The 20,625-nt window shown below is 37.5% G+C and overlaps 3 protein-coding genes across 7 annotated transcripts; 2 read left to right on the top strand and 1 right to left on the bottom strand.

Moving 5' to 3' along the window:
- Positions 1 to 221: 221 nt before the first annotated feature.
- On the top strand, positions 222 to 5,175 carry LOC104239420 (poly(A)-specific ribonuclease PARN-like). Of its 2 annotated transcripts, none has more exons than XM_009794046.2 (8): positions 222 to 784; positions 1,778 to 1,908; positions 2,125 to 2,313; positions 2,392 to 2,504; positions 2,810 to 2,923; positions 3,012 to 3,126; positions 3,218 to 3,433; positions 3,925 to 5,175. In XM_009794046.2, exons 1-8 carry the CDS (start codon positions 450 to 452, stop codon positions 4,572 to 4,574), a joined length of 1,863 nt encoding a protein of 620 aa, XP_009792348.1. In that variant the 5' UTR covers positions 222 to 449; the 3' UTR covers positions 4,575 to 5,175. The 2 variants fall into 2 exon arrangements, with proteins under 2 accessions (XP_009792348.1, XP_009792347.1); XM_009794045.2 differs by having other exon boundaries at positions 3,922 to 5,175.
- A 323-nt stretch (positions 5,176 to 5,498) lies between these two features.
- LOC104239422 (uncharacterized) lies at positions 5,499 to 19,270 on the top strand. Of its 3 annotated transcripts, none has more exons than XR_714125.2 (10): positions 5,499 to 6,230; positions 7,206 to 7,355; positions 8,852 to 9,066; positions 9,212 to 9,282; positions 9,363 to 9,525; positions 10,861 to 11,050; positions 12,225 to 12,383; positions 12,491 to 12,579; positions 12,717 to 12,881; positions 19,182 to 19,270. XR_714125.2 is itself a non-coding variant. In XM_009794049.2 (9 exons), exons 1-9 carry the CDS (start codon positions 5,888 to 5,890, stop codon positions 12,813 to 12,815), a joined length of 1,479 nt encoding a protein of 492 aa, XP_009792351.1. In that variant the 5' UTR covers positions 5,499 to 5,887; the 3' UTR covers positions 12,816 to 13,200. The 3 variants fall into 3 exon arrangements, 1 of the variants encoding a protein (XP_009792351.1); XR_714126.2 differs by lacking the exon at positions 19,182 to 19,270 and adding an exon at positions 12,986 to 13,200; XM_009794049.2 differs by lacking the exon at positions 19,182 to 19,270 and having other exon boundaries at positions 12,717 to 13,200.
- Positions 13,713 to 19,841, bottom strand: LOC104239421 (linoleate 9S-lipoxygenase 6-like). 2 transcript variants are annotated; one of them, XM_070155825.1, is made up of 9 exons: positions 19,418 to 19,841; positions 19,040 to 19,326; positions 18,740 to 18,953; positions 18,295 to 18,624; positions 18,123 to 18,208; positions 15,968 to 16,057; positions 15,499 to 15,797; positions 15,158 to 15,421; positions 13,713 to 14,593 (listed from the first exon to the last, which is right to left on the bottom strand). In XM_070155825.1, the coding sequence occupies exons 1-9, from the start codon at positions 19,602 to 19,604 to the stop codon at positions 13,825 to 13,827; spliced, it is 2,526 nt and encodes an 841-aa protein (XP_070011926.1). In that variant the 5' UTR covers positions 19,605 to 19,841; the 3' UTR covers positions 13,713 to 13,824. The 2 variants fall into 2 exon arrangements, with proteins under 2 accessions (XP_070011926.1, XP_009792349.1); XM_009794047.2 differs by having other exon boundaries at positions 18,719 to 18,953; positions 19,418 to 19,839.
- Between the last annotated feature and the right edge of the window lie 784 nt (positions 19,842 to 20,625).

Below are 20,625 nucleotides of genomic sequence, written 5' to 3'. Positions count from 1 at the left end.
AAAACATGGAGTGTAACATTAATGATCATGATTACCTTGATATAGTCTAAAAGGATAGATAATATGTCGATTTAATTGCAGGGCTAATAACCAAGATTGAACAAAAATGTGTGTGCTAAAATGTGACTGAATTTAAGAGGGAAGTGTTGTTTTCTAAACTTTAGAGCAAGTTGCAGCATATGACTTCCATTCACCGAAGTCTATCACTAATTCACTATCAGTCGGGTGCGTACATTACCAAAATTTCAAACCTCAAGGATCTACTTGTAATTTTTCCAAACCTCATGCAGTCCAAATGAATATTGTGAGCACTTTATAAAAACAACACTGGCCTTGGTGGCGCTCAGCCATCGTATCCCTCCGCCGTTCCCCGGAAAAGTCATCGGAGTACATCAGGACGGTAAACACTGGACAGCGAAAGGTAGAAACTAAGGCATTTTCATCTTTCAATGTTACAGAGGCGCTTATTTTGCACGAGGATTTCGAAAACCATCCTCCAATCAAACCCCGGACATAATCATAGCAAATGGAGTGTAAAGCAAGTTACCAAGTCCAATTTCTCAGCGACATTAGAAGAGATAAGTACTTTCATCTCCGACTCTGATTTCATCGCCGTCTCATTGAAGAATACTGGGGCCTACTCTGCACCCTGGCAGCGTATTCTGCCAATTGACACCGCACACACCGCCTATCTCAAAGCCAAATATGCCGCCGAACGGTTTCAGGTCCTTCAGTTCGCCGTTTGCCCTTTCTCCATTAGAGGTTCCAAGCTCATCGTTCACCCGTGCGTTACTTTAAACTCACTCATCTCTCTCTCTCTCTCTCTCTCTCTCTCTCTCTCTCTCTCTTTGGTGTAATTTTTAAATTTCAAATCGCAAGATTGTGCTTTTAATTAATTTTCTGTTCAATCAGTAGTAATGTGTTTTTAATTAATTCTCGCCTACATGTGTGATTATCTACTGAAGTAGTTACAGTTAAATGTTGGGGCACATTGGAAGAAGCATGCTTTTTCGCATGTGCCAGCTGGTCGTGATAGAAAAAGAAGATGAGGAAAGGGTATTGTGTAGATGCAATAGAATATGCAGTTTTCTTTATTAGATTTGCATCATTATTTTGAACTTTCAAACCCCAGAGTAATCTCACATTTGCTATTGATTCCGGGGACTCAAAAGGAGAAAGAAATGTGGCTGAAGGTATCTTACCGGAAGAAATAGGATAAAGAGTACTTTTTGGTTTAGAACTACAGATGGTATAGTGCTGAGATTTCGAAATATTGCTTCCTTTGTAGCCTAATAAACACCATTGGTACTTCTCATTGCTTGAGAACATAATTTGGAGTGTTAATAGTCTTTGTCTGCTCTTTACAGTTTGGATTTCTTTTTCTCAAACCCTTCAAAATCTTTTTGGCAATTTTGATGGTGGCACAGTGATATATCTACATAGGCATCAGATGTCCGTGATGGTGGCATCAATAGTTGTTTTATGGTGGCTCATAGAAACAACTTCACCCATTTTATAGATGTTTTTCTTCTTCTTTCCTTTCATTTTTAACTCTGGTTGACTATTATGCTTAACTTTGTTTCAACAACAAAAAAATAATTATGAAGAAAATGTTGTGTTCGCTCTTTCTCGTGTTAGTTAGGTGCTTGTGTAATTGAACAATTTTAGATGAAAAGTTAGTGGCTACACTTCTAATTTCTAACTTGAAGAATGATGATTTTGTCTGGAAAAAAAAACATGAAACTTGAATAACCAATGTTTTGTGCTTTTGGTGCAGATACAACTTTCATTTGTTCCCTCGTGATGAGTTAAAAATAGGGATGCCTTCTTATAGTTTCTCTTGTCAATCATCATATTTGACCTCTATGGCTCGACAAGGTTTTGATTTCAATGCCTGCATATATGATGGTAAGCTGAGCTAGACTGGTTTGAAATGTAATGCATCACTGACATGTTTTCGTTAAGTATTCATTTTGACTTTGAATCTTAACTGCTTTCGTTGTTCTTTTTTTATTATAATAGATGTTACTGTTTTCTCCTGCATACCGTTTGCTGCCCCAGAGTAGCTTTTGACTGAAAGCTTGAATTAACCTTCCTGTCCCCCCACCTTTCTTGACCTGACAGGCATATCATATTTATCCAGATCGCAAGAATCAGCTGCAATAGATAGAATTGGAAATGCATCACATATTACCCGTAAAGTGCAATCTCCATCAGGGCATACAGTTGCTGATTCCGTATTTGCAGAAAGGATCAAATCTCGAGTTAAGCATTGGATAAGTTCTTGCAGAGACACCAACAAGAAGCCTGAAGGTGCGCAAAATGGTATAGATTATGTTTGTCAATCCAACTCTTCTCTGCTCTCTCATTTATACTCGTGACATCTTCCAGATGCTTTAATCAGTGCCTTGAGAAAAATTGTCTCGGGAGATGAAGTATATGGATCCAGACCATGCTTGAGCATAGATGTATGCAGTGAACGTCAAGTGCACCTTGTGTTGGAGGTTTCTATCTTGTCTCTTTTACCTTTTGAATTATTCTCTTGAATTTTGAACCCCCCCCCAAAAAAAAAAAAAAAAAAAAACTAGAGATGCCAAGATTGACAACAATTGAAAGTTCAGACATAATCGAATTTGGATTATTGTAACCTAGGTAGGTTACAATAATCCAAATTCGATTATGTCTGAACACTGATGTTTTAAGATTTCAATTGTTGTCAATCATGAAGGTCCTGCATATTCCATTATATTGAATGAAAAATCACTTGATAGTTTAAACTGATATTTGTTGAACTTTTATATTGGGTCAGACACTGAAGGATTTTGTTGATGTCATACCTTTACTAACCCCAGCAAAGGGAGGGATGACAATGTCTATTCGAGTTGTTTTGACAAGTTCAGAAGAAGACAAAATTCTTTTACAGGTAATTAACTAGCTTACGGTCTTTGTTTGTAATGCTTGTTATTGTTAATGACTCATTTCCTCCTTTGGATATTGCTTTATACTCGCAGAAGGAACTTCAAAATGAGGAGAAGGAGCATAACAAGCGCATTCGTGGCTTTCGAGAGGTGATCGATTTGATTTCCGCTTCTCAGAAACCCGTTGTTGTCCACAACTCTCTTAATGGTCAATCTCTAAGTGGAAAATTTTGCTCATGTTAGAATTTGCGGCTCCCATACCTTTGTGATATTTATACATGTTGCATTTTATTCGGCAGATTTTACCTTTGTCCATTCCAAGTTCTTAGCTCCATTGCCACCAACGCTGGATGAATTCAAAAGTTCATTATGTGAGGTCTTCCCAAACGTACTTGATGTCACCCATCTTATGAAGGAAATCAGCCCTCTGAAAAAAGTGAACAATTTGCCTGCAAGTATCTCATATTTGAAACAAAGATTTTTTGCCCCTGTTGATATGGAGATATCTAACCAAGGTAATTTAGAACAATCATATTTCCACCTTTCTTTATAACAGGGAGATCGGTTTTATGGCCCGTTACAAGTGTTATTTTAGTTATATAGCCCTTTTCACGGGAGATTGATAGAAATTAACACAGGAGATTTGTAAATAAAATATATGTAGGATCATTTTTCTTCTATTCAAATTGTAACTGTTTATAGGAGATCATTTCCTCCGTTATAACGTGGTTATACTTATAAACACTTGCAGCATGTAGCCAGCGGGAAATGACAATATTCATGTGAAGGAAGTTTTCCTTCTTGCTAATTTATTACAACATTTTTATGTTAAAAACCTATCTATTCTAGATTCTCTCTCATCTCCCTCCACCCCTTCCCCAAAATTCTCTTTTAGTTATGTTGCTAATTGGACTCGACTATTTCTGGCTTTGCATGTAAAATTGCCATTGGTTTCTTTTTCAACTGTTTAGATCAATTCTAATCAGTGTTAAATTACTTACAGCAGCTGAGGCCACGGAAGTGAAGACTCTGGGACATGATGTTTTGAAGATAAGCGAATTGTTTGCGAAGCTGTACTCCATACTGAAAATTGCTCCAAAAGCTCCTGAAGCTGCTGAGGGCCATTTGCCTGATGCAATTGAATGCTACATAAACTTGTTTAACCCTTGCTTTGCCAGTTCTCATGGTCTTGCTGATGAAGGTGTTAGTGTGTGGACTGACAATACTAGAAAAATTAGTATTAAGAATCTGGTTTTCCTATGGGGATTCAGGGGTGGGACATCTGCAGGACAGCTGAAAAGCCTCCTATATGGTTCACATGAAGTTTTCCATAATGAATTTGATGTTAGGCTAGTGGATAAAAGCTGTGCTGTAGTTGTTTTTGGGAACCCTGGCTTTTCGGAAGTCCTGTTGCAGCTAATGGATTCTGGAGGTATCTGTACTAGTACCCTGAAGGAGATGCTGGCAGACGGCCTGACAGCCGCAGGTTATGAGGCATACCAAAAAGTCTGTGAGTTAGGTCTATGGGAAGCAGATTTGGCCAGTTCATTCGAAAGGGCTTTGGAAGAAAATGATAGCTTCTCAGAAGCTCACTCGCAGGAGCTTCCGGGGATATGTTGGAATAATGATGAAATGATTAACCTGGATGACCTTTAAGACGCTCCATATAGATCTGATTCATATCTAACATTACAAGAGCCAAGAAAGGCTGCTTTCTGGTCAGTGGCGAGTCGATATACTATGATCCTATAGATTTTGTTGGTGGCCCGTTTATTGCCATTGGGGATGTATGCAGGAATCAAATTCATAATTGATGCATCAAATGGGGAGAGTAGCTGCTGACATGGAACATTCAGCCATTGTATTTAAGTAAACAGGTATCCTAAGATTGATGGCATTTACTTCTTTCAAGCTGACAAAGCAGGGTGGTCATGTATTTTTTGGACGATGAGATGTGAGGATAGCTGAATGTTGGAGGATAATTCAGTAGAGTGGCATTATTTGGTGTAGCAAAGAATCTGTTTATTGGGTCGTCGTTTTCCTTTCCCACTTGCCAAGTTGTTCTTGCCAAGTTTCTTATCTGGTGGTGTATGTTTGAAGTTGTAGAGTTTGCAAACATTGAGTTTTTGCATGTGAAGCGAAAGTGTAATGAGATTACTTACATAATGTCTTTTTTTCAGTTGATGGCTAAGCAATTCATTCTGTTCAACATTTGTTAAATATAAAACTATGCTGATTATGATACTACTTTTTATCCTTTGCCTCTCTGTGCTTTAATGTTCCATTATACTTCCAGGGATGCCTATGCTACTTTTTACGCATGAAAAGACAGATGGGATTTTTAGTTTCAGTCCTCAAATATCAAACTAATAATCAAAAGATGTTCTCCAAATATGGAATGCAAAAAATTGAAAGTCTCTTTGGCACCCATTAAATGGTTCTTAGCACACATTGATCCTTCAGCATTTATCACTACAAATAAGTACCCAAGCAGTTTCCAAACTTCAAAGTCCTTTTTTCTCTTCTTTTCTTAAATCCTTTCCTATAAGCAAATAAGAAGATAATTGACATAAAATTTCACCACCCAAAAGCAAAAACAGAAGACAGATAAGACGAACATATTGATAAAGGTGTCCTCACATTGCATACTCAGAAACATATAATGGTTAGCGTAACATTTAGGAGATATCTTTTACTTTTAGGGGGATGATTTTGATTATTTATTAGGTAATCTTCTTCAACGTAGAGACCTGATAATTGCAGATATGGAAGACGGATTATGTTCCAATTTTAAGACTTAATGGCACGTTTTACAATATTTTATTGCAAGTTGAAATCCAGGATAAGAAATGGCAACAACTAGCTTTGCGGCACTTGCTCTTCTTAGTTACCTAAAGCTAAACTGGTAAACATTTGCACGCTGACACGACAAGCAAACTCCACACTTCTGCAGCAGAAAATTGAACAAAATGGCTTTGAAAATTACAATAAGCTCTAATCCCAATACCAACGGCGTACTTGCACCTCCTCCGAACAAGCTACATGCTCATCTTTTACCCTCAAATCAAAAGATTTTTGCCCGCAGACTCCTTGGGAGTACACCTCTATCATTGAAACGAAGTAAAAGGAATTGGCATGCGCCGCTTCGAGTTTCGAGTTCGAGTCAGGCTTCTGCGTCAAACTCCTTTGATGTTGTCATAATTGGTGCCGGAATCATTGGGTTGACCATCGCCCGCCACTTGCTCCTTTCCTCTGATCTTTCCGTCGCCCTAGTTGATGCTGCTTTTCCTTGCTCGGGCGCAACTGGAGCAGGTAAAAATTTATCGATACTTTGACGACCAGACCCCAAATTATTGGATATTGGCATGAAATGAGCCCCAATAGAGCCAAATGGATAGTGAGGATTATTATATGCCGACCCAACTAGCTTGGAATGGAGTAGTAGTAGTTATTGTTGTTGTATAGTTGACCCCAACTAGTTTGGAATCAAGATTTAGTTGTTGTTATGGTTGTATTATATTCTTATCAGCGGCGGACTCAAAATTTGAACTTTATGAGTTCGAGTTCAAATACTATCGTAGTTCATTTAATTTACTGGGTTCCAAATCTGTCATTTGTACTAACTTAGTGGATTTTTAACACATACATGATCTGAGCTAAAGTTACTGGGTTTGGATGAACCCATATCTATTCACCCCCCATTCTTATGCACGCCGTCTTGGCTAAATGCTGTATATATCTTTTAATTGCATATGCCTCTAATCATGAAACTGATATGATCTAATATGCACAATGTACAGTTTTCCACAAAGGGTAACAGTCTCAGAGTGGGTGAATCAAGTTTAAAGTCTTTGACTCTTTTAATCCACATGCTTAATACAACGAGAATTAACTTAGTATGCTGTCAATCTCGAGTTTGTTCAAATTCACGAGCTATGCCAGTGTATTGATTGTAGTTAGATTACCCACAAATATCAACTGAATAAGTATGGCAATGGTAAGTCTTTACACCTCCTAAATTAGAAGAAGTTAATTTGTTTTGTATAATAACTATTTGAAGTGTTAACTTTTAGCGTTTCAAATTTCTTTATAAACTTTTCTAAGGTAGTTGAACAAGTTATAAGCTTTTATTCTCTCACCCTAGAAATTTGGAGAACATCATCTGCTGGCATGTCATTTTCAGGAGGAACTTATCGAATGAAATTCTATTCCTACTGTTTCTGGTGTCTTGTCTGATTGATTATGGATTTTTCTTTACATTATCGTTGGCATTTGAGCTGGTTCTAGGTCAAGGATACATATGGAAGGCACACAAATCACCAGGTACTGATAAATGGGAATTAATGATGAGAAGCCATCAATTATGGGAGAGCCTAGCCAAGAGCATTCAACTTCAAGGCATGGATCCTTTAGAGGTACTTGGCTGGAAGAAGACAGGTGACTTTATATCCTTCCATGTATCTGCCTTCAGTTATTCTACTTGCCAATGTTTAGTCAACAGTGTTGTCAAAGGGGAAAAGCTCTAAAAAGTGCTTATGTTTATTGGGGCTTTAAGCGCAAAACGCAACTAAAGTGTGGGCTTTAATAAAAAAGGCACATTGAACTAAAAAAATAAAAAGATATATTTAATTCGGGAAAAAAGTAACAAATTCGTTCATAATATTTTCCTTAACAGCTAATATACCTATTATATTTGTTGTTTAGTACCGATTGATGAAAGACGGAACTCATAGGCAACGAGGTGTATGCCTTAGTGCCTTGCCTTATAATGAAGTGCGACTTAAGCAAGGTGAAACGGCCTCCTTGAGCTTTTCTCAGCTTCAAGGCTTAACCGCGCCTTAAATAAGCCTTTGACAATACTCTGTGTACTATTTAAGACTTTTGCAATGAATCTGGAAGTTTATCATGTTATATGTCTTGTTATTCTTACCAATGTGTTTCTGAGCTCTACTTAAGCAGCCCAAGGGGTTAGAATATGATGGAAGAATCGTGAGATATCACATCATTTTCCTGTCTTTTAGAAGACGTTTTCAGTACTGAGGAGGTATGTTCCTCCTTAATGGTAAACATGCTCAATTGTAATCTTTTTCCTTTTTCTAGAAAGCTCATTTACAAATGACAAAAGGTGGTATATTCTAGGACATCAGTCTGGAAGATTTTTCAGGTCTGAGACAATTCTGGTAAATGCAAAAGTTAAAGTCACTTCATATTGTCTAATCGTTCTCTGTTTAATAGACTTTCTGCAATGGAGAGCCCAACATTCTTCCAGTCTGGTCAAAATTGCTAGATTGGCCCTCATTCTTTGCAACTCCGCACCTCGTGAGCTAACTTTTGAGGTTGAGTTAGCCCAAGGTCCATTTTCTTAACATGATATCACAGTCACACCCATTTTGTTTCTTGGTTTACCCAATATTAGACCCCCATATCATGTCATTCGTGCTCCGATTGGCAGGCTTGGTGTGCAAGGGGGGAGGGTGTTAGATTGTCCCATATTGGTTGAGGGAACAGGTTGTTGTCTCCTTGTATGGTCTTGGGCAATCCTCATGACTCGAGTTGAGTTAGGCCTAAGGACCATTTTCTTAACAAAAAAAATGTGGATTTTCCTTATACTGTTCATTTGAAGGCATGCTGATCCCTACTTGTTTGGGACTGAATCATAGTTATTGTTGTTCATTTGAAGGCATCTTTCAGCTTCTTTTTTTTCCTCCACTATACATCCCTTTTTCGTAAACACAATTTAGAAAGCAATTCTAGTTGATATCTCATGTAAAGGGGTGGTATGGAGTTTGCTCTTCTCCTGCCCTTCCCTTGTACCTATCTCACGTGCACAGGCTAAAGAAAACCTTTCTTCTGTAATAACCATTACTATCTCAGCGCTATCATATTAAAGATTGTAGGGGAAACCACTGAGTGAAGTTCTAATTATCTGGCAGGAAGCCTTTTAGTTAGTAAAACAGCAGATGAGTCAGCAATGTTAAGAAGGAGGGTAGAGGAGCTATCACAGGAGGGGTTGAGAGCAGAGTTCTTGTCCACCAATGACTTGCTATCAGAAGAACCAGAACTTGTGCTTGAGAAGGAAGGTGGAGCAGCTTTTTTCCCTGATGACTGCCAATTGGATGCTCACCGTACTGTTGCATTTATTGAGAAGGTCTGTTCCCTTGCCTTCTTTCTCTCATTCTTCCTTCTCTTCCACTTTGTTTCCTTCTTTAGGAATAATCTTTAGTGTTCTTCTCTCTGGGTTATCTTACAATTCTTATATATGATAATTATTCAAGTTGTTGATCATTGTCCAGGGTAACAGGCGTTTTACTGTTGAGGGGAGATATGCTGAATTTTATCATGACCCAGCTATTGGATTAGTTAGGTTTGACAGTTTCCATCTTTATTGATGTTTGAACTATTACTTGTCCATGTAATCACTATATTAATAACTTTTAAATTCAGGCCTGGAAATAGCTGCGAGGTTGGAGCTGTTCAAACTTCCAAGACTACATTGCATAGTAAGAAGGCTGTTGTAATTGCAGCAGGTTGTTGGACTGGGTCTTTGATGCATGACCTGATTAAGCAACCAGATATCGAGCTCGATCTTCCAATAAAGCCTCGAAAGGTTTTGGATAAGTGTAACATGCCCATTATGTCCCATTTGTTTTTTCAGTCTTATTTTTTTTTGGTTGCTAACGCACCCATAGTGGGTGTGTTTGTTATCTTATTGAAGAAAGAATAAAGGAGTAAAAAAAAAGGGCAGCCCGGTGCACTAAGCTCCCGCTATAGGCGGGGTCTGGGAAGGGCCGGACCACAAAGGATTAAAAGAAAAAGAGATTTAAATATGTGGTTTAAGAGAAACCATTATTTGTTGATCTTTTGTGGATGCACAAATGCTTGTCATCTATCTCATTGCTACAACCAAATGGCACATAAAGTGGGGGGGGGGTGCATGCAAGTACACGCACTCATATCCCAGCCCGGACCAGACCATTACTGATATCTCTTATTTCTCTCTCGTGGCTCCATTTGTCATTGTTACTATATTATTAGAAACTTCATTTTCTTCTCCCGGGTGGGGTGGGGTGGGGTGGGGTCTCAATTGGGAGAGTCATATCTGATTCATGGTTCTTCACATGCATATGCTGGTTTGTAAGCCACCATTTCTTACCCTTCCCCTCTCTGTTAGAGTCGATCCTGCATAGTAAGCAACATAAATTCATACAATACTTTAAAGTAAACATGTGATGTTCTGTGGATATGTAACTGGATGCTCACCTCATAATAGTTCGAACAATACTTGCTGGTTCCATGCCTCCACCCTTGGACCGCTTTGTTGTTAATTTGTACTTCCGTTACTTCTATGGGGGATTGCTACATAATCCAAGTTACAAGCTAATTCGGAAAAAAGAGAGGATAAAACGAGAAAGAAGAGAAATGAAATCAAAAGTTGCTCCATGACTTCTTATATCAGCATATTGTATCTGTATTGATCCACTTCCTTTATCCCTTTAGCTGGTTATAACTTTAAATAAGGTATCATTTTACAAGCTCAAGCTACAAACTCTCAGAAGTTAGAAGTATTTGAAGCTCGTAATGGTACGTCTGTGCGTCATTCTAAATTGGCCTTAAACGAATCCAAGATTGTCAATGAGTGTCTGTACAGTACTGTCTATAGTTCCTAAACCTATCCCGCTCAAATAGGGAAATCACTAAGTGAATATCAATATAGAAAAACGTGAAGACAATGGACAGAGAGAGAAGTATGTAATGTTTGATGACAATTCCATTACACATTCTATATATGGATCTATCTCCTCTCTTTTTTTTGGATCAGTAGGATCTTCCTCCTAGTCATAAGTTTTTCTCATGAGACATTGTTCCTACTTGTCAATAGATTCAACCTTTAAATATTTTATATTCATATATTTGTGAAGCTAAATTTTGCCTCTGTAAGCAGGGTCACCTGCTCGTGATAGAGAATTTCAAGTCGTTCAAGCTGAATCACGGAATTATGGAGGCAGGGTATGTCAACCATCAGTCAGCAACCCTCAAAGCTACTGCATCTGATTCAGGGCCTGTCTATAATGCACAAGATTTGTCTGTTTCAATGACAGCAACCATGGATGCATCAGGCAGTCTTGTCCTTGGTAAACTATATTCGATTGTTGAATTGGTTGTCCCTCCTTTCTTTCACCCACAACCAATATGTCTAACCCAATTAAGCTAGATATGGATAGCTCCAAGCTCCATTGCACCCCCTTCTTCCCTTCATAATGCAAAGGATTAATTGCTTCTTGTTGCTAAGTTTTCTCTTTCTCTAAGTTCATTATTTATTCACTGCAATTGAAGTTTCCTTTTTAAAATTAGTAATTAAGCTTATTTCCCTAACGATAAAAGACTGTTGATAGCCAGATCGATGCACTATCTTTTAGGAAGCTTGTTAGCATGCAGGAAAGAATGTCTACCTACTGGGGATGCTCCTTATGTAGAAGTCTATTGTTTAAATTGCCTCATCTAAAGTTTTAAAATATAAACTATTAAATAGGGGACACTATCTTTTTATTGGGCCAAGCATGTGGAAATATGCTATTACAGAGTGATAGTGAGAATTGAACTTGAGATCATTTAAATTGTATAAACTGTATTATCTAAAAGCTTAAGTTGCTAAAGAGGTGACACTTCTATTTATTTATTATAGGTCTACCACATGTTATGTAACATAGAGCTTTGCCTAATTTCTGATGTACTTATTATTAGAAAATATGGACAATCCAGCTAGGATATATCATTCGTTTTAAGACTTTCTGACTTTGCTATTCATGATATCTAGAGCGCTTTGGACAACTTCTGGAAAAAAGTTGTTCCAAAACATATTTGGTGAAAAAGTTAGTGCAAAAGAAAAATGTGTTTGAATAGTCTATATTTGTGGGTCTTTTGTGAGTGGAAGAAAGAGCTTTTAAATTGAAAACACCTTCAAAGCTTCTCCCAATTGAAAAAGCTTTTCGTAATAACTTTTCGCAAAAACTCCTTTAAAAAGTTAACAAATATATTTTTCAAAAAAGTTTCAGAAATTTCAGAAAACGATCTCATCTTATGCTGTGTAACTATGATAGCTGGAGGCACTTGTCCCATTGTTATGGTATCTGGTAGTCCAATTATATTGAATAAAATCGTAATGGAAGAAAAAGGGTATTTCCATTTTGTGCTATCTTTTTATTATTTTTCTGTCCATCTTTTTTGTCTTATAATCCGAACCCTTTAAGGTAAGTGTGGTTCTATAAATGTGCACTCATAGCTATTCACCAAGATCTTTTCTTACAGGGAGTAGCCGACAGCTTGTTGGGTTTAACACAGAGGTTGACGAATCTGTCATCAACCACATATGGCAGCGGGTTGGGGAGTTCTTACCTGCTTTGAGACAAGAGTCTCTTGAGGATTTGCGTCAAAGCAGAGAAATTAGAGTAGGATTGAGACCTTACAGTAAGTGAAAACCAGAAACTTTTGACTTCTTACTGTTCATGACTGAACTACTAAAATAATGCCAAAGTTGCAAGCATGCTCATGGGATTGGCTTTATTTTGATTTAGTTCCGGATGGAAAGCCTTTCATTGGGCTTGTTCCTGGATTTTCGAATGTGTTTCTTGCTGCCGGGCATGAAGGAGAAGGACTGTCGCTGGTATTTTGCTCTAATCTCTTTCTGCAGATGATACTCATTTTCATTTTAATGAGTCTGCTTTTCTTACTGTCTTTTCGAGTTCTTATATGCTTCTACGTTGAATTGTAATAATCATAGTCGGTGCTTTTTCTCACCAGGCTCTAGGAACGGCTGAAATGATTGCTGATATGGTGTTGACCAATCCTTGTAAAGTTGATCCAGCACCTTTTGCGCTGCTAGGCCGGTGCTTTCACTGAGCAGTGAGCCCAATGCAAATATTGAGCACTTATGAAGCCTAAATTTAAAAGCCTTACAGTTTCAAGGTCACATCACATCCTTATTATACTGTTACATGATGTTGCACTTTGGTTATATCTTTTTATCTGTCATTTCTGCGCAATAACTGAATAGTGAGAAATTACTACAGTTTTTACTGGGATGTGGATTTCTCAAAAGAGAATGTAGCAAGGATAAGTTGCTGAGTTGTCTTTGGGATGCAGTTCTTAGGTTTTGAATGAACTGATGATGTAGCTTCTATTGATAGAGACATGCTGGAACCACTCCAGCAGAAGACTCATCTTCCCAGTTCTCCAATCCTGTGGTTCTTATGTAAAATAAAAAAGCAAAATGCTTTTGATGTGATTGATCTCCTTATGGATTTAGTGCTTGCAATGCTTCATCTCGAGTTCTATCTGTTATAGCTCATGCATTGTGCATTTAGGGTCATTTGTTCCAGCTAGGAGTTTTTCTTTGGGGGGTTTGTGGGGGTGGGGCTGGGGGGTGGGGGGCTCAATTTGGGCAGTTTTGTTGGCCCAGATTAACCCAAGCTATTAGATGGGTTAATATGGGCACGAGGCCCGCTCAACCACCCATCAATGAATACGTTTTTAGCCCAACCGCATAGTCCGGGGTGGAGCAGGTTACAATTTTTTGGGATAATTTTGTCCCTTGTTTTAGCTAAAGTTCCTGTAACTATATTCTGTATAAAGGAAATAGTAAAGTGTTCTTCACGTGGTTGTGCTTCTTTTAGATAAAACGCTCTGAATGTCGTAATTTGAGTTATGATATGTTTTAGCTCTTCCAGTGATTATTTGGAGTTGAATTTTCTTTTTATCTTTAATTTGTCCAAACCTGTGTGAGCTTTAAGCATTAGATGACATGGTTAAGACTCTTCCATCTTTCCTTTTCTTTTTAAGCAAGTATTTTACACTCACTGATACAAGAGACTTGATGAGACACACTTCGACAGATATTTTATAATAATGATTACATGGATATGCTATTAGGTATCCCTATTGCTGTGATACCCTGACCTGATTTAATATTGGAGACTGTAGGGTCCAGAAGCTTGTACGGGATAGTGGACGGCCCCCGTCTGTTCTTAAGTTTGGAATCTGCATTTCTCTCCACTATCCTTTTATGCACTTCGTTAAGTTCCTCGGCAAATTGCTCAAACCTTTGCTTTACCCATACGTCATCTATCCAGTTTGGAGATTGTCGTTGACCCAAGTATACTTCATCAGATGTATGCGCTGACAGTATCTCTAATAACGCCAAATATAGGGTAATCTCAGACCTGTTGGGTAACATTTTGAGAAAGAACTTGTCTGGGTCATGGAGAAACTCTGCATACTCTCTTGTCCCTTCCATCGCGATGAAATTCCGACATTTGGTTGGGCGATTTAGTGGATGACCCGCATATTCATATTGTCCAAAGTTAACTGAAGCATGAAGACATGAGGAAATCCATATAAGGGTTGTGAGAGCCTCTACTAGGTCAGAGACGGTAGTCATTGAGCTCCACCATGTTTCGTTACACTTGTCTCCGTGACCAATTTTCCTTATCTCTGACCACCATTCTTGGATCTCATGGTCAGATCTCAGGGAATTATCATCCTTGTAGAAATATCGACAAAAGTCTGTTACCCATCTCTTGGTTGCTACCCAAATTTCTAGTCCATCTGCACCATATGGATAATCTTCAAAGAGAAGCTGAATGCCAGCCAGGCATTCTGAGTTCTGGAAAGCCAAACCTCTGCAAGTTTTGATTAATGTGTTATTTTGTGGTGTTAGTAGTTTTAGCTATAATGTACATCAGCAGATTTAGTGGTGATGGAGGAAAATGTTTTCAAATATTTACTTTATCCAAAAAAAAAGGAGGAAAATGTCTTTCATTTTTTACTTCAGGAAATCATTCTGGGATCATTTTCCATGTTTGTTCTAATATAAAATTAGGTGAAATATGGTAGTAATATACAAGGAGGAAGATAGCGTATAAAGATGGTGTTTTAGCGATAATATTTTAGTATGAAATTGTAGTAATAATGTCTAATTGTTCATCTCAAGATATGGAGCAAGAATTGGGATATCTCTAAAAGTTGATGACTTCAATAAGAGTTTGGATATCATTGACGACAATGGTTTTCACCAATAAGTGAAGAAAGTAGTTTTCTTTCTTTTGATGGAAAATATTTTTCTTGGAGAAAGCATTTTCAACAATTCAAGATAACCGAACATTGAAAATAGTTTCAAGAAGAAAACATTTTCCGCATACCAAACACTCATTAGGTCACCGAGTTCATATATCCCGCTAGCATACCTTTTCACCAAATCACCAGGGAGGCTTTGTTCATCAAATCTCCATTCCTTATAGAGTGAAGAAGATAGCTCCATAGATGCTTCTCCAGAATAAAGGGTCTTCTCGAAGATTCCTCCAGCTTTTAAGACCGTAATCCGAGCCAATGCATTAGTATGCATAGTGTCCTTGAAATGAGGATCCAATAACCGGTGAATCGGGTGCATAACACTCAACTGCCTTCTGGTGGCAATAATGAATGGCTCTACAACTGCATGAGTTTTTAGCCTACAATTTCATAATGCCCATGAGTAATGGGGAAATTCAATGACATTGCAACTGCTACATGATTTTAGTAATTTTACCAATGGCTGATTAGCTGATGATAACCAGAGTCGTTTACTGCCACATGAACTTTAGCAAGCTGCCATAAGGCTGCCTCTGATCCATTGGTCCCTGGACGAAATACCCTGTGGATCTCAGTGCCAGGTGAAAGCCCTGGTAAACTTAGTTCTATTGCCAGTGGCTTTAGCGTGGCATCGTCCTTTAAGAATAGCAGAGTTCTGGATGCATATGCACATACACCATTTTTGTTTATTTGTCCCAAAAATGGCATGAGGTAGTCATGGTGGTCCAAGATGAAAATCCTCCATTGGTTCATTGCCTGCAGCGTTGAACTGAACTTATTAGGAATTTTGAATGTTTGTTCAAGCTCTTTCCAACTAAGCGTTCATGATTATTGCCTTTTCCTCCATCGCGGTTTTTGGAGTATGTTTCATGGGTATACTCTATGCTAAAGTATAAATGAGGATGTAATTGGTCTAAAGTACGTACCTCTTGAAGAGTGAGCCCATCAAGGTTATGTTCTATGTGCGATCTTCTTATTGAACTCCATATTCCATTCTTGCTTCTTGGTGGAAAAGCCTGTGATGTCAAAACCATAGCATCAAACAAGATATGAAACTTATAACACGCTGTTACTGTACAAGCTTGCATATAAGATGTGTTAGAACGTCAAGTGCTGGTGTGTGAGAATGTTGAGTTAGTAGTGTTGGCTGTTAGTGCTAAGTTGGTCTCTCCTAGGTCAAGTTATTTGTTTATTCTCTTACTTTCTCTTATTTTTCTTAGGAAAATGGGTCTTTGCCCCTGTACTACTCCGATATTGAGCAAATTTGCCCTCCGTTTAACTTTTGGTCTAATATTATCCCCACGAATAGGAGAAAGTTTTGTTTTTGCCCTTGACTCCTAAAGGAGCTTCAACCTATGGGTAATTTTAAACCATAGTCAAAATTTGGACCTTTTTCCAAAGAATTTGGACTCGTGGATTTCCCCTATTTTATGTTGGAGCTCCTTTCATGACAGGCAAATACGAGACAATTTGCTAAGGGTAAGGACATGGATGGTCCAAAAATATAGGAGTACAAAATTGAGAAAATTTGGCAAATTTTGATCTTTTCCCTTTTTCTTATATGGTATCAAAGACTCTGCGATATTGGTAAGACTTTAAGTAACTTCTTACTGCGACTTACCAAATTTTCTTTCTTTTGTGCAAGTTTGCTAGTGACACCATACTTTTTTCTGGTGATCGATGGTACTGTGCCTTTTTCCTATTGACCATATCGGCAAACACTATGCCTCTTCCTACTGATTGCTCAGTTGGCAGTATCTCTTTCCGACTTCTTCTGTTCACTATTCTAGTCATCGATCCAGCAGCAATTTTTTTAGTAAAATTCTAGCAATCATAAATTTTTTGGCAAAATCACATAAAAGAAGTTGTCTTGAAAGACCTAGAATCTCTTGGAATTCACGTTGACCTAACCAAAAATAGGGCACAATCGAAGAAAAAGATCTATGTATCCAATACTTATTAGTTGGGACTATGTTTTAGCTGCATTATTACATTTACTTTAGGTCTTATATTTTTTAGGACTCTTTTAGTTTTATATGAGATTTATATGCCAGTAGAAAATATAGAGACTATTATCGTTGTTATAATTATTATATGGGTTTAAGATAGCTTAAATGGAGCGGCATGATGAGTGAGGATTCATATAACTGACCCGAACTTACTTGGGATTGAGGCGTTGTTGTTGTTTGATAAGGAATAGACCATGGACCTAAATCAACTCATGAGCTCATGAGGTGAGCACTGTCCGAGATCATATAAGGAGACACAACTGTTTCCTCCACTAATGTGGAACGCTTAACACTCGACATCTGGTGTGTGGATAATATAACATGAGGACGCAACACTAGGTTAACCAAGAATAGGAATGAACCTTGCTCTTATACCATGATAAAAGATACATCATGGCTCTAACTCAACTCCAAAAGCTGGATCATGAGGTGGGAACCCAAGACCCATATATAAGGAGACAACATTTCTTTCCTCCACCAATATTGGGCACTTAACATATTGGAATTCTCTCGCGAGATTCCAGTGACCAAGTACTTTTGAACAAGTTTCCGGTGGTCAAAACTTTTCCTTCTATTGATCAGAAGTATCTGCTGATTTCCAGCAAGTTTCCTGTCAACTATTTAATTTTTTTTTTTTTTTTTTTGCATCCAAAACAAACAAATTCAAATTGGCTTCCATACCCAAAAATTTGAGGAAGCGTGTTAAAATGTCAGAGTTAGTGTTTTATGTGTTGAATTAGTCCTTCATTGTTTAATATAAGACGTGGACCTATAAATAGGTATGTGTTGTCAATAGCAAAGACAGGAATTTTCTCAAGGGTGTTCAAACTTGAAAGAAAGTAAAATTTCAAGGGTGCTCAATATATGTTATATACCTCTAAAACATAATATTTTTATCTATATATGCAATGTAATTTTCCGATGTAGGGTGGTACCTTACCGGGGTATAGCTTCGCCCCTGGTTGTATTCCATTATAACTATCCATTTAATTCGCTTTCCTTCTTTTATTATGAAGCTTCTGCTTATGCTTGTCATGATTCTCTTTAGGAAGCAAAAGCATGTTAAGCTTACCTGCAAACACTGAATTAGAGTTGCATTAATTCCTGCAAGCATTTGGCGTCCAAACTCCTTATCATCCTTCCATGCAAGTTCGTTCCCTGTGCATGAATAATCCAGACATGAAACAAAACTTGTCTTGGCAAAGAAAGATACAATAACCTTTTATTCAAAAAACCAGCATCACCTGCAAATAACTGAGGCATTGGAAACTTCGCTGTGTAATCTTTGATTCCACGTTCAGTCTCCTTGAAAATCTCTTTTGCTAGATGAGTTTCCAGTTTCCTTATCATCCATTCTTGCACCACTTGGTTTTTCTTTCCCGAAAATAGCTCTTTGATCTCATTGAATGACTTGAATTGGTTGGTTTCTTCTCTTAACACTGATTCCCCCTGAGAAACGACATAGTGCAAGGTGGCCTGGATAACTTTCTTCGCAAACTCTGATAGCTTCTCGGGGCTAAATCTTTCATCTGGAGGGATACAGTTGTCTATCTTGAACATCCCCTTCTCATTTTCTGTTAGAAGAGTAACAGTTTAGGAAGAAGAATATCATTGTCCGTGTTATTCTGTGACTAGAAAGTTATACTAGAAGGGAGAGAGATTTCTAGCCTGAATGAATATGTGGTTCACCAGTTTTTCCTCTCCTTGGATACGGATAAGAAACTGAACCTCCTAAAACTGGCCTTTCCCCTCGCTGAGGATCACCGAGATCATTATAGAAATCGTAGTCATAAACCCGATGCCATTCTCTAGTTCTCCCTGGAGTTCCATCTCCTCTCAAGGTATCAAGTTCTTGTTTCCTTAGTTGCAGCAGACTATTTGGTGTTTGGCTTGGAAGATAACACTAAGCATCATAAGATGATCAAAGGCACTGCATATCTTTTTGTTGAAAGATACTTTTACATGTTAGGAGAAATGTTTTATACTCACAGTGTTTGAGAAAAAAATCCTTGCTTTTTGAGTTAAATGATTGGGATAAATCCAAGATTTGCATTCAAAATGAACCATCTGTCTGAATGTAACTTGGAGAGACATTGATTGAAGAAAAAACTTGTGTTTGTGCTGGTTCCAGATGACAAAAGCTCCTGGAAGTCCAAAATCTCGGTCAACCTCGAATGTCAATTCATACTGAAAACCTCTGTTTCCATTAGGCTTCTTGTGGATACGTTTCCCATTATTCAGGTGCGCTTCTTGACTCAGCTTCCCTTTCCCCGTACCTATCCAAAGGGAAGAAGAAAAGGAAGCAAACCTGTTGTAAATTATATAAGAAAAAATAGTAATCATAGTGTATATATCAAGTTGGCTTACTTGGGTCAATTTTTGAGAGACTGTATAGTTTAATACGAATAGCTTTTCCAAGGCTTGATTTTGCAGGGCAATGTTGAATGATGATTTCTCCTTTAATGGACTCTGAATGTTTTTTACTTTCAGCCAGTTGAGCCTTCACACTTCCTTGAAAAACATTCAGACAATCAATTATCCTTGAATGTTCCATCGTTTTCTTTAATTGATATTTGGTGTCAAAATGTTGTCGTTGTAGTATCAGAATTTTCTAATCTTTCCTCTTTGTAAATGATATTATGAGAGAACAAGATCTTACTAGGCGAAGAAAGTTTGTCATAGCTTGAGATTTTAGCATTGCATCAGATTCATTGCCTTGCTTTGAGGTTTCCTTTTAGGTGCTCAAGCAGACAAGTATATACTTAGCAGTAAAGCTTCTCGTCTAATGTAAAGGCTTATATGCACGAGCACTTAGTATGACAGATTTTGAAAAAGCATGGAATGATATAGGATGGGCAGAATAGAATAAAATAAACTTATTTCATTTGAAGTATTGAAAGGTACATATATTTAGTTCCAAGTCGAAGTTTCACCATTTTATCACAAAATACAGGAAGTGGTAAAATCAAGTTGTACTGTTAACTTTGAATAGGCAACTTGATAAATGATGTTAGGTAAAAGATTATGCTTAAAAAATAGATATTATCAAAACTACTTGACACCGGTCAAACTGTCTTTTAATTAAACACTAGTAAATTTGTCCGCGCTTCATGAGGTCGTTAAAAACTTTATTCGACATACAAAATAATCCTTCTACTAATATCCAAATATATTAAAGATTCATACATTTTTGAAACCCAATAGATTAAATTTCAAAGTTTAATCCATCTTTCATCTAACAAATTAATTTTTGATTCTTTTTCTAATTTTCCATCACTTGTGTGTCTAGTCTTCTAGACCTGCCCAAGAAAAAGATAACAACCTAGACTGTCAGAAATTAAAAGAAAAAAGTGTAAAATCGAATATATCGCACAAATCAACGAACTAAAATTCTACAAATATTTTCTCTAATTTTATCCTTTCCTTTTCAGTTCCATTTACCTTTTTCTTCTATTTCTTTTTTCTGTTTCTTTCTCGTTTCTTACGTCCTTACCCATTCATTTTTCAAAGAAAGAAATAAGACAAAACTCCTTTTTTCAAATCCAATAGATTAAACTTCACGTTCTTAATCCATA

The sequence above is a fragment of the Nicotiana sylvestris genome, chromosome 9 (assembly GCF_000393655.2).
Source record: "Nicotiana sylvestris chromosome 9, ASM39365v2, whole genome shotgun sequence".
NCBI lineage: Eukaryota > Viridiplantae > Streptophyta > Magnoliopsida > Solanales > Solanaceae > Nicotiana > Nicotiana sylvestris.
The sequence above is the reverse complement of the archived record's forward strand: the minus strand, read 5'-3'. Positions and strand labels throughout refer to the sequence as shown.

What these genes read in the sequence shown, in the direction of transcription:
- LOC104239420 (XM_009794045.2), top strand. Translation starts at nt 450, where the DNA reads ATGTTACAGAGGCGCTTATTTTGCACGAGGATTTCGAAAACCATCCTC. An exon ending in CAATGCCTGCATATATGATG is followed by an intron (nt 1,909 to 2,124) that starts GTAAGCTGAGCT and finishes TTGACCTGACAG; the next exon opens with GCATATCATATTTATCCAGA. An exon ending in AAGACAAAATTCTTTTACAG is followed by an intron (nt 2,924 to 3,011) that starts GTAATTAACTAG and finishes TTATACTCGCAG; the next exon opens with AAGGAACTTCAAAATGAGGA.
- LOC104239422 (XM_009794049.2), top strand. Translation starts at nt 5,888, where the DNA reads ATGGCTTTGAAAATTACAATAAGCTCTAATCCCAATACCAACGGCGTA. An exon ending in CTCGGGCGCAACTGGAGCAG is followed by an intron (nt 6,231 to 7,205) that starts GTAAAAATTTAT and finishes AGCTGGTTCTAG; the next exon opens with GTCAAGGATACATATGGAAG. An exon ending in ACTTGGCTGGAAGAAGACAG is followed by an intron (nt 7,356 to 8,851) that starts GTGACTTTATAT and finishes ATTATCTGGCAG; the next exon opens with GAAGCCTTTTAGTTAGTAAA.
- LOC104239421 (XM_009794047.2), bottom strand. Translation starts at nt 19,604, where the DNA reads ATGGAACATTCAAGGATAATTGATTGTCTGAATGTTTTTCAAGGAAGT. An exon ending in AATGCCTCAGTTATTTGCAG is followed by an intron (nt 18,209 to 18,294) that starts GTGATGCTGGTT and finishes ATTCATGCACAG; the next exon opens with GGAACGAACTTGCATGGAAG. An exon ending in ATGGGCTCACTCTTCAAGAG is followed by an intron (nt 15,798 to 15,967) that starts GTACGTACTTTA and finishes TCAACGCTGCAG; the next exon opens with GCAATGAACCAATGGAGGAT.